Source organism: Colossoma macropomum, unplaced genomic scaffold (assembly GCF_904425465.1).
Source record: "Colossoma macropomum unplaced genomic scaffold, Colossoma_macropomum, whole genome shotgun sequence".
Taxonomy (NCBI): domain Eukaryota; kingdom Metazoa; phylum Chordata; class Actinopteri; order Characiformes; family Serrasalmidae; genus Colossoma; species Colossoma macropomum.
The window spans coordinates 24,681,362-24,698,206 of NW_023494800.1; the positions used below are offsets into that span (position 1 = coordinate 24,681,362).

General features: G+C 40.4%; 1 protein-coding gene across 1 annotated transcript in view; it reads right to left on the bottom strand.

The window, feature by feature from the left end:
• Positions 1 to 5,601: 5,601 nt before the first annotated feature.
• Positions 5,602 to 16,845, bottom strand: part of ubtd2 (ubiquitin domain containing 2) — a 35,126-nt gene continuing 23,882 nt past the window's right edge. Inside the window, exon 3 of the mRNA XM_036588713.1 lies at positions 5,602 to 7,465. Coding sequence (XP_036444606.1) covers positions 7,050 to 7,465 — 416 coding nt within the window. The 3' untranslated portion in view covers positions 5,602 to 7,049. The remainder of the gene's footprint in view (positions 7,466 to 16,845) is intronic.

A 16,845-nucleotide genomic window follows, 5' to 3' on the forward strand; every position in this document is an offset into this window, starting at 1 on the left:
CATTTTATCAGCTCCACTTACTGTATAGGTGCACTTTGTAGTTCTACTATTACAGACTGTAGTCCATCTGTTTCTCTGCATACTTTGTTAGCCCCCTTTTACCCTGTTCTTCAGTGGTCAGGACCCCCATGGACCCTCACAGAGCAGGTACTATTTGGGTGGTGGATCATTCTCAGCACTGCAGTAACACTGACGTGGTGGTGGTGTGTTAGTGTGTGTTGTGCTGGTACGAGTGGATCAGACACAGCAGTGCTTCTGGAGTTTTTAAACACCTCAATGTCACTGCTGGACTGAGAATAGTCCAACAACCAAAAATATCCAGCCAACAATGTGCTGTGACCACTGATGAAGGACTAGAGGATGACCAACACAAACTGTGCAGCAGCAGATGCGCTATCTTCTCTGACTTGTCATCTACAAGGTGGACTGACCAGGTAGGAGTGTCTAATAGAGTGGACAGTAAGTAGACACAGTGTTTAAAAACTCCAGCAGCACTGCTGTGACTGATCCACTCGTACCAGCACAACACACACTAACACACCACCACCACATCAGTGTTACTGCAGTGCTGAGAATGATCCACCACCCAAACAGCACCTTTAGAAAGCTGTTGTTTGTTTATTTGAGTTCAAGCTGGGTCTGTCCTCAGTTGGGAGCTACTAGTTGTCTGAGTCAAGACCAAGACCTGGACACATCGAGTCCAAGTCAAGACCGAGACTTTGTAGCAGTCAAGCCTGAGTTGAGATCCAAACCTGGACACATTGAGTCTGAGTCAAGACCGAGACTGTAGAAGTTGAGTCAGATTCAAGACTGAGACTTTGTAGCAGTTGTGTCTGAGTCAGGACCGAGACCTGGACATGTCGAGTCTGAGTTGAGATCAAGACCTGGAAACATTGCTTCCGAGTCAAGCCTGAGACTTTGTAGCAGTCGTGTCTGAGTCAAGATCAAGACCTGGACACATCAAGTCTGAATCAAGATCGAGACCAGTACACATTGAGTCCAAGTCAAGATCGAGACCAGGACACATAGAGTCCGAGTCAAGATCAAGACCTGGACACATCGAGCCCAGTCAAGACCAAGACTTTGTAGCAGTCGAGTCCGAGCCAAGACCGAGACTTTGTAGTAGTCAAATCCGAGTTGAGATGGAGACTTGGACACATCAAGTCCGAGTCAAGACCGAGACTTCGTAGCAGTCGTGTCCGAGTCAGGACCGAAATCTGGACACATCGAGCCGAGTCAGGACTGTGACTTCGTAGTAGTCAAGTCTGAGTTGAGATCAAGACCAGGAAACATCGAGTCTGGGTCAAGACCAAGACTTTGTAGCAGTTGTGTCCGAGTCAGGACCGAGACCTGGACACATCAAGTCCGAGCCAAGACTGAGACTTTGTAGCAGTCGATTCTGAGTCAAGACCAAGACTTTGTAGTAGTCAAATCCGAGGTGAGATGGAGACCTGGACACATCGAGCCGAGTCAGGACCGAGACTTCGTAGTAAAGTCTGAGTTGAGATCAAGACCAGGAAACATTGAGTCTGAGTCAAGACCAAGAATTTATAGCAGTTTTGTCCGAGTCAGGACCGAGACCTGGACACGCTGAGTCCGAGTCATGACCAAGCCTTTGTAGCAGTTAAGTCCGAGTCAAGATCGAAACCAGGACACATCGAGTCTGAGTCAAGATCGAGACCAGGACACATCAAGTCTAACTACTAACTTTTAAAATGAGCCATTTTTAATTGAAGCCCTTCATTTATAATGAGCATCTAAAAGTAGGTAATCATCATCAAACTACTCAAACACTCCTTGCCCCACAGCAAGTGATCAATGTGACTGAGTGCTATTTCAGGATAGAACTTTTGTCCAAGTAATTTTGGGCCATTTCTTTTGGTCCAATCATCATGAAATTCACACACAATGTAAAGGGCAACAGGCATTTTCAAATTATGTCAAAGACTGAAAAAATTGGGGATACAAGGTTTTTGTTCCGACGGCAGCGATATAATTTAGTTACTTACTGCATATATCTAATTTTATTTAACATGTAAAAAGTTATATAAAAGCGACAATTGTATAGGTATAAAGCAACAATTTGGAAATCTGGTATCGGGACAACTCAGCATGTTGATTAATCATCTTTCTGACTTACTGGACAGGGATTATCCCAGCCACTCCTCCACAATGACACGTGTTGATCATTTTCACACTTATAATATTTATCATATTAGGGAAAAAAATGAAACATAAATATGTGCTATAACATCTGCAAAGGCTACATGTTTATTTTTTCCAAAATGTTCCAGAGTGTTCTCTGTAGTGGATGTGTAACTTCTTTTCACTTAGAAAAACAACAAATCATACCATTTCACCAGGGGTGCCCAAACACTTGCATAACAGTCCAACAATTCAAACCTTCACCTGAAGCTGAGTATTAAGTTCTCCATTACTCCAAAAGTCTATTTTAGGACTTACAGCGGTAATTATAATGCTTTTAAGGCAAAACCGCATGTAAATGAACTGAGGTAACACATCCCTCAGTATAGGGAGTATCTGAATAAATGTCAGTCCATTCTCTATGAATGATGGTTATTCACAAATGAGGTCAGACTGAATGAATGCAGGACAGCTCATAACAGCTGTTAGGGAAAAAAAAAACCACAGCAAATGTCAAATGTAAATTTTATCGTCAGACAAAAAGGATTTATTGCCTAAAGCAAGGTATCACAAGATGTCGTAATTAAGTAACTGGTCACGTCTACATGGAGATTCATATGTGTCATAGTGAAATCTCACATCTCTGAAACTGAACCTTCATCAAAAAAGGAAATAACATGTTAATGTAATGATCATCAGTAATTGTTCATACATACCTGTGTTTCATTCATATTACTTCCATTCACACTTACTAAAATATGTTATAATAAAATAATTACCAGTCCAAACGTTTTTTAAGTCTGGATAAACTTACCATTCTGCACAGTTCTCACACTAAGCGGTGCCGATACGGAGAGATGATAGCTTCACCTGTTTAATGCTAAAACTCTTATGTAGAACATGTTACATAGGACATATTGAACACATAGCAAATATTTTTGGCCAAACAAATCAAACGTCCTTTTGGCTGCACTTAATTTTACAAAATTGATGCACTGCGTATGTTCTGCTTTCTCCCAAGTGTGGGCCTCATAGACCTCAGTGCTGAGTGGGTGACTCCAGAGTGATAGCTTAAAAGCTGTTTTGGGGTAATGAAAGAGAGGACGAATAAAGTAAGGTGAAAACCCAATGCAAACGAAAATGCATTACAATACAATCTGTTAAAAGTGGAGCTGGCAGAACCCGAATATGAAATGTGAACCCGACCTGAGCCCAACATGTATTTGAGAAATGATGTCTGAACCCAACCACACCCGACAGGAGCATGATCTATGATCTATGCCTGTAACTTATCTAAGTTATAAAATATCTGATTTGGGGGTGGTTGTGGGTAAAGCAGTACATTTAGCTTTGAGAGGATTTTTTTTTTGTTGTTTAAGTATAAAGTTAGTCCTTTGGGGCAAGAGGTCCTCCAGATACAAGGAACAAGTCCTCACTTTGCATACTGCTTAGGACATTTGATTTGGTTAGATTTTCATCATAAAGCTCAAAGTCATCCACCTGTGTTTCACTGACTAGCTTGCATTAGGGTTACATGGCAGCTTTGGTGCTTGATGGACAGAATTAGCCAAGAATTTTAGCCGTATTGCTTTAGATGAGTTGGTATGAGAGTTCTGCAGTTCAGCAGAGCGACTGAGACAAGATGTGCTATAAAAACCAAACTGACTGCATCTATACCTGAATTCCCCTAACTGTGCGTTGGTTTGTACAACAGCATCATGTGCATGCACTGATATGGTTTTCCTTTACAGTAAATAGACATTGTTCTTAAAGTGCGCATTTTCCCCTACACTGTCAGATAGAAAGGTACTGAGCAGATTCAATGTTTATTCATGAAGGTACAAACAATGGTTTTAAGGTCCAACTGTGCACCTTCAAAAGGTTTTCCCAGGGGAAAGATATGTGTTTGTAATGTTTTAAAACAGAACAATAAAAAAAGGTCAAGACAGGGTCTGTGGAGCCAATACAACTTCAAAAAATCCAGTTTCAATGGAATATCTCACAAATATGATCCCTAACTAAAGGTACTGAAGACATAACCTTGAGGGCACCACCCCAGTGACAGTTCAGTATCTTTTTTCTTAGAGTGTATGAATAAAATACAATGTGTAGTTACTTAGGCATGCAGTTTGCACAGTGCTTATTAGTGGAGTATAAACCTCCTTTACTTACTAGCTACTTTAGTGTTGTAGCTCCTTGGTACTGAGAGTGTACCCCCCCAAAAGAGTTGCAGTTTAGACGTGACAGTGAATATTTATAAATGTTCTTAAAAATACCATTTCATTTGAAGTTATATTGTGTTCTACCAAAGCTTTATATTTATAGCCACACAACATTTACATTCTAGACAAAAAGATGAAGCGGAGGAAATTAAGGCAACATTTTAAAACAGATTACTGCACCTATGCTACCTTATTAATTTCTCCTTCCTTAACATAACCTGTAGAGTAGAAAGCTTTCCGCCTTAACATGTTAAAAGTGAGGGCCTGGTAGCCTGTGCTAGTTAATGCTACTGATTCTGAAAACAGTTTTTTTCTGATCTACATCAACTGATACTGTGAGTTCGAGTAAAAAAAAAGACTGAACTGTACACTCAACAGACCCTGAAAGTCAGAGACATTGGTTGACTGATTCTAAAGCAAGATGAAAGTGTCCCACTGACAGAGAAGAAATTCCTGAACTGAAGTCACATTTTTACATGAAACCGATGACGATGATCATCCATTATCAATGCCTATTTATGACACTGATGATCACATTCATCAGCCATCTTGGTTGGATGACATTCATTAAGGCACAGATTTTTTTTTTATTCTACTTCAACATCTGCCTCGTCACCTCTGGAACACCGTACTTCCTCATAAAGATTCATCATTAACAGAAGTGGAAATTTGAAGAAATTTTGGAACCACTGATTACGTTTTGCAAATGAACACAAGCCGGTGGAAGCCACGTGTTGCCTGACTATAGACAAAGAGGGAGAAAAGTGAGTATATTGAGCCTCGCCACTAAACAAAGGCTTTTGTTTGAAATGACATGTCAGTCAGGAGATGAAAGAGATTATTGAGCTGGTTCACAAAGGCATTCACTCCCTTGAAAAGCCTTTTTAGAAGAGGTGCAATTGTTCAACTGCACATGTACGTCCACGTTCATAAACAATTGCGGCGTGGTTTTTTCATGAATTCCCATTAACAAACACATTGCATCTGAAATACTCTCACTTCCATGTAGTCTATCAGTTCTAACCTCAGTAACCAGAGGTTTCATTGTATGGTTAAGATGTATGAAGCACAAGCTAAAAGAGTTACTTCCACTTCGAAATCAGGGACAGCTTGTGGTCAGTAAGAAGCAAATGACCACACAGAACAGCGGTTTCCTCATTAAAGAGTGTGTTCTGCAACTGATATTTCGAACAACGTGACCTGCACAATTAAACGAATCAGAAACCACAGAATGTTGGAGTACAAATGTTCATGTTTTAATTAAAAACTCATTCTGTATCATTAAAATATGCCATTGATTCTGCACTTCTCTTTTGACGGAACAGACGTCGCCATGCCATTTTAAAACACATAGAAAGAAACTGTGAGAATGCCCTCCTCCCATATGAAGCTACATTCAGAGGGGACCTACACTGGCCACATGTGGTGGGTCGTCCCTCAGGCTCTGTCCATTTCTCTGTCCATATTTACCTTCATAGCACCTAGAGACGGTCAGCCACCCCGCTCTCTCTCTCTGTCTCTCTTCCCCCCCCCATCTTGGTAAAAATCCCCTCGTTCTGCGCTTTTCCTGCGCATGATTACGCCCCTTTCTAAATACCATGCTGCCTTCATGTCACACGTCCGCACGGTGCCATGGCAACCTCACGGTGCTGACTAAATTCTTCACAGCGAGCTGAAACGCACAGGGCTACATTGACGTCTCCTCTCAGGGTCTCAGTCTCGCTTCTCGTCTCCGGCACAGGCCAACAGCGAAAGTAATCAACAGAAACGCAAAAGGAGGAGGGTTTTTTGGAACAGGTGGCTGTTTGCTGCACTATGTGATGGTTCCCCTACGTAAAAACACATGAGCCAAGATCTAGGCAAACGGCCAAATAACTGATTTATTACACACATTAAAAAAAAAAATTCCCCTCTGCATAACTGCTAAAAAAGGCCTACTTGCTGTAGGATTGTTTAGAGTGCAAGAGAAAGTCGTTGAAAGCACACCTGACCTAAGGAAAAAAAAAAAATAGTAATAATAATAATAACAGCAACTTGATTGGACCAACAAACGTGAGGGGAAAAAAACAAAAGCTGATACATCTTAGTCACAATATTTTCCCCTTCTGTCGAAATTCTCTCACTTTTTTTTGGTAGTACAGTTTTCCATTAAAAACCAAATAAAAAAAAAACTTCAAAAAGTCAAAAAGTGACTTTTCACTTGTTAAAAGCCAAGGTGTGGATGTACGTCTCGGTAGATTGCTCCTGATGCTTCTCCAGCTTTAAAAGAGCCAAGCATGTCTGTAGTTCGAGTCTGCCTTGCAGACATATACTCTTGTCACAAAGGAGTGGAACGGTGGACCACTCCATGACCTTTCAAAAGTTTTCAATTAGAGGCATTGTGAATTTTTTCTCTCTCTTTCTCTTGCTGATGGCATGCTCATGGGAGCACACTTCCTCTCCAGGCTTGAGCTCTCCATGTTCTAGACAAGATTATCCAGCGAGTTTCCAAATCTCCGCAGAAACTGTGCTGGAGGTGGTGGGGTCAATGCGGAGTGCGCTAAAAGCGAAACCTCCTAAAGATCAGCTCCCCTGACAGGCTCCAAAATCTTGTTCTCCATTTTCCATATCCACCCTTAACAATGGACCTTCACCCACACCCACCACAGAGTGTTCCACAAAACATGTCCCCCAGAGCAGGTGCTAGTTCTCCACAGGCGTTGGGTTCTGCTGCGGGGGTGGAGTTCCAGGTGGCTGGCTGACGATCACCTGCACCACGTAGTCTCTGGAGATCTTCAGCTCCTCCAGCTTCATCTTATCAGTGAGCGGGCGGCCTGAGAAGAACCAGCGCTGGCTGGCAGCCGCCACACCCTCCTGGGCCTGCAAGCGGCGCTTCATGTGCTGCACACTGTCGCTCGTGCGTACAGCCAGCCGCAGGTCACGGCCCGTGGAGAGTCGCAACCGCAGCTGGCATTCCTGGCCCTCGCTGGCCGGTGCCTCGGGGACCTCCATCGTCTCCATCTCGCTCTTCTCTTCGATCATGTTGACCGGAGGGGAGAGACAGTAAACGGGCAGCTGGTAGCGGTTGCCCAGCTCATCGTAGCACTCTGTTAGAGCACCTATATGGGAAGAAACAGACAGAGTGAGTTAGGGCAGTGGGGCAATGACTCAGACAAAAAGAAACTATCACTGATTGATCAGAATAAAGAGTTCTGTTAAATCTCAACAGAGGTCCGTTAAATCTGAAGGTGACTGACTTGATTCTATACTAAATTCACTGCTCAGACATGGTGAGTCCCACGACAGGCTGCACATTAAGGCCTTTATAAAGCGAGTGTATTTTATTTGTGCTATTAACTCAAACACATGTAAAATTAATTATACCCTGGACACCAAACTAGATTTTTCAAATAGCAAAAATTCAAAACTATTTTATTCACCATCTGTTTGAGTCTTGCCAGCTTTCGTAGGTGACACAAACTCACTCAACCAACTCTTTTCCTAAATGGACAATAGCCTGTCATTTTCCCATTTTCTGAGCAGACAGACATTCTGTCCATTTTTTTTTAATGGCACGAAAAACAGCAAAATCAAGTATTTTACCAATCAGACTTCAGAAATAGAACATAAAAGTATAAAAGGTTTAGAATATCCAAGTCCTGTGCAACCTCAAATGTTTCAGTAAAAAAAAGCCGTAAAAAAGTGTGTCCATTTGTAAATTATAAAATGACTGAGAAACTGAGGGGTGAAAGTACTAAAACAAGTCATAACATCCCGCAGCGTGCATCCACAGAGTCAACTCTCACTGCACATGTTTGCAAGAGGAAGTAAAATTTGGGAATCAACAGTTGCGCTGAGTGCAGTCTGTGAATCAGTGACCTACAGCACAGAGGAACTGAGAAGCTCCTCTGACATAACCTGATAAGCTTCTTCTCGTTGGACACTAAAACTGTCTCGGGACTACTGCCTGATTTGGAAGTGAAATCAAAACCAATGATCTCACTGTTGATTTTACATTTGTTTATGAATGAGTGAAAAGTGACGTTTCAAATGTGTGCTGGTGAGTAAACTTCACTGCGCAGTCTCTGCCCCTTCACTACTTCGGAAATATGTGGTTCCATCATTTTGACCAGTCACCGTTTATTCTGATGGTCCCTTATAGATTATCTACAAATGCTCAATTAGCTGTTGTTACTTGTTGATTATAAACAGTGTTGGCTTTAGTGTTCGGGTCCCGGTTAGGGATTTAGGTGGAAGTTAAGGTTAGCGTTAGACTGAGTGTTAGGTTTAGCTGAATGCAAATTAAAGACAAGGTGAGCACTAACAAAGTATCTACAGCAGAGGTCATCAATTGGCTGACCGCACGCAGACGCAAGGTATTTCAGAAGACCGAACCTTTAACGAAATTCTGTCCAAAGCCGATGTGTCTCACCTGTTCAGAATCCGTACTGCTAGTCAAAAGTGGAAATGTTAAGCATCAGCATCACAGCAAACCTAAAACAATCACTTTATAACCTACTGACAAAATTCCTTGTTCTGAGGACAAATAAAATAAATCCAAAGCTCAACATAAAAGGTCCATTAGAATGCTTGTTCATTCCTGGCATGAAACGCGGAACAGCCTTTATACGCTTTTCTTTAATATTTTGATTTGATTTGATTTAATACATTTTACCCCATTAAAAAAAAAACGCAATGATTTTTTTTTCTTTAAAATATTTTTAGAGATATTTTAAACTGCTTAAGTGTTTTCACTTTAAAAAAGATTTTCTATTTTTTTCTTTTTTTGTAAACAATAGCCAATTACAATACAGCTTTAAAATGCTAATTGGATTATAAAAGTACATTCAAAATAAAACTAAACCAAGTTTATCAAAATATATTTCATGTGTCTTATTTTATTAACTGCTTGGACTAATCATTCATGGTTAAGCTTTTAAAAATAATCCCTTTTTTTATTATGTTTGATTATTGGGACATTTGTGAGCAACGCTTTTGATGTAACTGGACTGGACTTTTGCAAGTTTTAGTTGAATACCCCTAAACTACAGTGAACCACCAAAAAAGAGTTACCCTGAGTCACTACCGTCACTACAATCACTACCAAAAACAAGTGCAGTTTCACTAGAGGTGACGTAAGAATGCATTTAATTCCAAAAGCTGCAGGTCAACCTTCAGTGAGAGCATACAGAAAGTTCACCGAAACAACCTACATCAGGGCAAGAGCCCACACACAAAAGACTTCTCAAAAGTTCTCTTTTTCCATTCCTGAAATGAACGTATAAAGAAAACTCCCTTTTGAAAAAGACAATATATAAGATCATCCTCAAGTCTTAGTTATCTGGAAGGAAGAGGACAAAGGGCAAAACAAAGGGGAAAAATCATTTGTGAGCCAGGCGGCATCCACACTCTGAAGGGATATACAGGGTTTTCTGGCGTGTTAGCTCTGGTGGTTAGTCAGAGGGCAAACAGGAACACAAGCAGAAGATGTGACAGCGACTGACATATGACTCCAAAGATGAAGCTTGCCTTTCCAAAGAGGGCAGCAACACCCTCCTTATTGCTGCTTTCATCTTACTGACGGGTGCTTGACAAACTCTGTCAGGCATACAGAATGCCAACGTCAGTCCGTCTGTCGTCCACTGGAGACACTAAAGCCACCACAGTCTGTGGCTGTTTTCTCAGGTACACCATATAGGTGCACTTTGTGGGTATATAATTACCAACTATAGCCCATCTGCTGCTGCATAGCCACGCTATATCTCTTCCATCAATTCAAAAGGGACCACCATAAGACCACCACTGACTAGACATTATCTGGGTGGTGGACCATTCTCAGCACAGTAGTAACACTGTGTTGAGAATGGTCCACCACCCAGTTAATATCTAGTCAGTGGTGGTCTTATGGTGGTGCCACTATAACACAGTCTATGCCACTATAACACGGTAGTAATAGTGGCATAGTAGTATGCGTTGGGGCTGATACAAGGTACAAGGTAGTGCAGTGCTGCAGGGGGTTTCAAGCACTGGACACTCACTGGTCACTTTATTAGACATACCTGCCGTGTTGGTCCACCTTAAAGGTTAGAAACTATAGCTCATCTTTTTCCATGCACAAATTGAGTTAGTCATCGCTTAGTATAGGCCTTTATTAATTGTCAGTTTCTAACCACAAACCAGGACATGGTAGTGGTATGTTAGTGGGGACTGCGCTGGTTATGCTGACGTAGAAGTGTTGACTGGTGGTTTCACACACCTCAATGTCACTTCTAGGTAGAGAGCAGTCCCCTACCCAAAAACATCCAGCCAACAATGTTTTTTCTGAAACTAACCACTGATAAATGGCTGAAGGATGACTAACAAACTGTGCATGGATAAAGGTATGGCACGTAGTAGTGGGCAATCCGGTACAATGGTTAGTATTGGCTTTGTCATAACCTTTATACCAGTATGACAAAAAATGAACGTAGATAATGCAAAGTACAAACAATGCAAACACACTTATCCATTTTTGCTGAATTGTGGATTCAGAAATATTTCAGCAATCCCTCATCTCCTGCTGCGTAATGAGTCGAACAAGAAATGGACATTAGAGAAACATTAGAGGTCGGTGTCTTAGGGTTAGCCTTTAGTCTAGCAAGCACACCAGCAGGCTGGCCGCGCTTCTGTTTCCATGGTCAGACAACACCTTGGTCTCAGGGCCTGGTCCCAATTGCTACTGATAGCACGAATGACTAATATTTACCAAGCTCCAGCAAAGTCTTCAGGCCGCAGATGTAAGCATGATTATATGGGACGTACGTAAGCGACCAATGACTCAAAAAATTCAATTTCCGGACCCAGAGAAGCTTACAATTACGCGCCACCAATTTACTTTGTTTAGTTCTGTTTTTACTATTTTAAATAAACAAAAAAACTTTAATCAGCATCCCATTAAATATAAAATATATATGACATTCTTCAATGTCTTCACTTAGTGAAAACTACACCATCATTTCTAAATAGATCATTTTACTGTATTAGCTGTTATTGCTGTTAACATTTTTTACCAACTGTACAATTATTTTTACTTCCAAGTGTCACTGCATTTAATATGCTGCTCATCCTTGCATTTAATATGCTGTTCCACCCAATTTATGGGTTTTTTGATTGAATCCTCTCCAATCCTAGACCTCACAAATTAATAAAGAGCACAATTTCAGTGTCCAATATAGGTAATAAGAAGTAAAGGTAACAAAACAACCATAATAAATACTTCTCTACAGACATTTATAAGAACAAAAACTGAATAACTCAAACGTTTTATATAAAACAGTATTTATCCAAAAAGAGACTTAAGTGTTAAAATCTTAATATCCCAAGAGAAGCACTGCTTCCACATCTATAGATAAAGTCTTTCCAGAGGACAGTAACGTTCTGTCTTGCCGCTTTCATCACACAGGTCCCTGACAAATTCTGTCAGCCATGCACAATGCAATTGTGCATTGCTGCATGAAGTTATATGGTAAGAAATATTCCATTAAGAATAAACAAACCAAAGTAATAAAAAAGTTGAAAACTTTGTTCCATTCCTTCCCTCTGCCAGCATTTTTAAGCCTGAATCATTCAGTCCGTTTATTTACAAAGCAATTTATAAAGCATTCCTTTGGTCTTTTGTTGAGGTTTACCCAAGACACCTTGGAGGAAGCTTATGAGGAATTTGAGGATTCATCTTTTTCATGACCTCGAGTGATCTTGAGATTGTGTGAGTGAGCAAAAATATGGTCCAATGTCTTACTCATTCTGGGCCTGCATATTTTAATAGACCTACTCTAAAATAATCACAAGCACATGGCATAGGCAGAATATTTCACAAAAGGAAAAAAGTGCCTCGGGAAGGCGGAGCTATGGCTGAAAGCTGTTGCACACGGGCAAAGATAAGCAGAGAAAAACACTGGAAAGAAGATTTCAAATGCTAGCACAACTCAAAACTTAAATCCTCTGTCACAGTCTCAGCTAATACTGTGTATAATAAGCATCTCAAATTTGATATTCATGTCAGGGTTGCCATTTAGAAATGACTTAGAACCAGATGCTGGTGTAATGACCACAAAAGTCATACATTAGACCAGCAGAGGAAAGTGAACTAGTCTGATGAGTGATCTGTTACACTTTTTCCTCAACATCTGGATGGGTTTTTACTGCTGTGAAAGCCCATGAAAGCTTTTAAACCACACTGACAACACCCAACTGTCCAACAATCAGCGGGTCTGTTCTTCTTGAAGAGTGGCTAAGTTTATCACTACAGATTGTCCAAAATCATAATATATGCAGGAGACATATACATACACACAGCAGTGAATGTAATGGCATGAAATAGTTTTTTTTACTGCATATTGTGCATAAACAGCCAATATTTTCAATAAACTGACACATCAATTCCACAAAAGAGGTTTGATAAATGTGCAACTATCAAGCCATTACAGTAGGAAATGGCTTCAAGAACATAATAAATACTCACTGACTGAAAATGACAGTTCCTAATGTTGATCAGGTAATCCTTAAGGGCTTGGACAATGTAGGGGAAATCTGATTGCTGAATTAAACATTCTTTCTGACTTATAAAAGGAATAAAGTTTGTGCTCACATATTTATCTGTGTGCTCCTGTTTTTTTTTTTTGTTGTTGTTTTTTTTTTAATCAGGATGACCAGAGCTAATTGGCAAAAAGCTTACTTTGGAACCTTGGAATATCATATATACCATATATATAGTCAATGGTTCCAACTATTTTGTGACAGTAGCTGTCTTAGTTCATCTTTAAGACTCTTGTTAGAGTGGAGGCTCTCAAGGGGAACTGCTGAACTCTTGTTAGTTTTTCTGATTTATCCATGTGTCTCCCGTGAGCCCAGTCCAGTGTAGTCTGCAAAACATATTGCTTTAAAAGGCACCTAAAAGCTGTGGTTGAAAGAGAGGGCAGTTTCTATCATAGCAACATGCAGTCTGCCAGCAGCTGAACTTCAGTATGGAATACTATGGATAGTTCAAAGGGTCAAACTTGTATGTATATATATATATATATATATATATATATTTCAAGTATAGTATATTGTATAGCGCAGCTGAAACAATAGTCAGAGAGATCAACCGGCAGCCTTATTAAGAATATACATTGCCAAGTTTTTCCATTATTTTGTCTCCTGTAATTAACTGACTGAAAATAATATACTCTTTACTTCAACATATTTGAAAAGCTGAAAGATTGTTCCATCTCACTGTAACTGTTTACCATTACTGGCTGTTAGCTCACCTCTTCTGGGCTTTACGTAAACAGCCAAAATATTACCAATTATACACTAAAACATGATGTTCTACCAAAGGTGTCAGAACATCAACAAACTCTGACGCACTGCCATGACCAGTTTTCCCTCATTCAGCCAGAGATTCTTTTCTGGCTCCTGTTCAGTTCCCAGCACTGAGGAGAATGAATAAGACCAGATGGCTATGAACAATCACCACATCAAAAGACAAGCTGGCTATTTTACTGCCAATACAACACATGTGGGTACTGACAGCCTCTTTGAGGTGTCTTTTATACACTCTCCAACACGAACCGCTCTTAAGAGGCTCACAAACATACTACAAAAATGTTTTCACAAAGCACAGTGTGTCGATGTCGAATGAGGCTACCGAGGAGAGAATGAAAGTGACAATCGCATGATATCTTCAGCGAGCAGCTCACGTTTGAGGAGCCATATTTGTTGTAGCTGTGAGGGCGCTCAATTCCTCTCTAATGGAAGTACTCTACCGAGTCCTCCAATCGAGTACGCTGAATGTATTTCAACTCTGGCTGTGGCACAGTGAAAGCATTCAGAAAGAGTGTACCAAAAAAGCTTCAAGGTCGCCGACAACATGTTGTAGCCTATTTATCTTACGCCGCTTTCTCCATCTCATGTTCCTCAGCGGCCAGAAATACTAACAGACAGCTGGAGAGCTGCGTGACCCCACCTTTACTGACATTCGGCGGTAAAGGAGGAGTGGGGCAGGGGGGGCAAACCCCATGGTTTGACCTTTCAGCTTGGTGAATCTCAGAGCACTGTCTTTCGTTACTATAAATAAGGCCGCACTGCTCTTCTGAGGCCAACGTGAGCCACGTTAATAATCCTGAGGCTTGACGCTGAAAAGCGAGAGCCCCTGCAGTGAGGCGGGGGGCCGCCCCCCACCCCCCCAGCCTGCAATCCCTTCCTTTAACTCTAGCTGTGTGAGGGAAATTGTCTCATTGCTGAAGAGACCACTGACATTCACTATGACTCCGCTTTGCTGAGGTTTTTCGCTCCCCTCTGTTGGGGGCTTGAGTGCGACAGTGGGATTAAGGTTAAAACGAGCCACGAAGAGGAGGCTACGCCGAAATTTCTGTGAACAACCCGCTGACCACAGACCTACTTTTTCTAAATACGTTCACGTGCATCCCCTACTGCATCAAAATCAAGCCTATCAAAAAAGAATGACTTTTTTGGTATCACGCAATACCAAATTTCAGTACGTAGCCATACTTAAAAGCATCTGTGAACCAACAGGCATGTTTGCTCTAAAATATAGACTGCTGTTTGGCTGTCTAAATTACATTCAGCACTTCTTGATTAGTTAGCAATTCATTATAGTTAGTAAATATAACCCCTTTATATAACACATTAATGTTCCGGTGGGCCATGCCAACTTCGGTATCAAAGTCAAGGTATCTGTATTGGCGTTGATGGTGAAAAATTGTTAAAGATACCCAGCCCTAGTCTTTATTTAACTTTATGCAATATATACATTTTTTCCATATGTATACAATGACTCTGTATACATACAAATGTCTATTACTGTTCTACATTATGTATTATATATTTATTTTACATGTAACTGCTTGCTTGACATTATTTGCTTAATTGTCACTGACGTTCCTCGAGGTTGACAGGAACAGCACTTTCTCTTTAAGTGCTCAATGCATGGTGTGACATCACATAATAATTAACAGAATCATACAAATGTTCAATAAACGCTCAAAAATACCTTGCTTTTACTTGGGCCAAAAGGGGTTCCTTAAAGCGACACCACAAAAGAACAACTTTGGGTTCCATAAAAGATCCTGTTTCTTTATGCTTTTGTTTGTGAGTTAAAAGAACCACCACATGAGGTAAAGGTTCTACACCAATTTAAGTTGTTTACAACCGTATATCCAAGCTAAGAACAATTTAGAAATCTTCATTTTATTTTTAGTGTGTACCCAAATGTCACATCACTGGCACATGCTCTTTACTACACAAGTCCATACCTCTGTGTTAACCTAACCAAAAAGGTGGTTGAATATGTTGTGTCAATACTTATTATCTCAAGTTCCTCACTTTCATTGTGGTATTAAGTGGAATAAAATCTTATTGTTTGCTTTCCAGTATGAACACAATTGAGAATAAAACGTGACTGACAGCAGTAATCCCCATCACACTACTTTGTCTCTTCGCGTGTCAATAAACTAATGACTGAACAGTATCTGTATGTCAAACTTGCATTCTCTCCTCAAACAACTGGTTTGGGAAGGATGGTGATGCCTGAACATGTCATGAACATGGAAATCAAGGTTACTCAATAGTGGATTAAAAACTGAAGCGAATTGTCTACGATGGGTTAAACCTACAAAATAAAACTCAGTGGAATTCAATGGAATTTACTGCTCAGCACTATGATGTCCAGTTCCAGATCCAATGCTATTTTTTAATTCAGCAGGGATCTACAACAACAAAAAATATTTGAAACCATCTGCCATTTCTTCCATGAGGTTTAGGTTCCCATATAACCAAAAAAAGCTGTCCTCTTCAGCTGCTGCTACATTTCTGTACCTTGTTAGCTGCATTTGAGTTGTGAGAGATACAAACAACTCTCTGACTTTCAACTCACATTAGATGCCTACTCATGGATTTCTTAATGAAAAGATACATAAAGAATATATACAGAATGCACAAGTTGCTACTCATGCTGTTCTAATTCTAAATACTTTTAGAACTGATAGATTTTTCTTCCCTCATTTTTTACTTATAAACAGCAGCTGCTTCTCGCAGTCAACCAGGTCATTACCGAAACCAGTGGTTTATTGCTTTTAAAATACTGAGTCCTTCTTTTCTTCAAGCATCCTAATTACTTTTGCTCTTCTTTCATTAGACGCTCACTGAGTCTTCATGTTTGTTTATGCCTACTGACTTCAAAGAAAGACCCCAAAGACAAGAGCATAAGCCAAGAATATGCACTCACACATCTATTATGTGAACTCATTCAACGCAACTAGAGGCATCGAGCCAATTATCTTCAATCCACAGCGTTTGCGTGTACAGGGAAAATTCGTTTTGACTTCACCATATTAACTTCTGGGGAGTCCTTCAAAGTCTGCAACATATCCAGCACTGAGGTACGTAGAATTGGTTCATTTTTTAACAATGAAACAACTGTAAAGTTAAAAAAAATTAACGTTGCAAAATGTCTCAACAA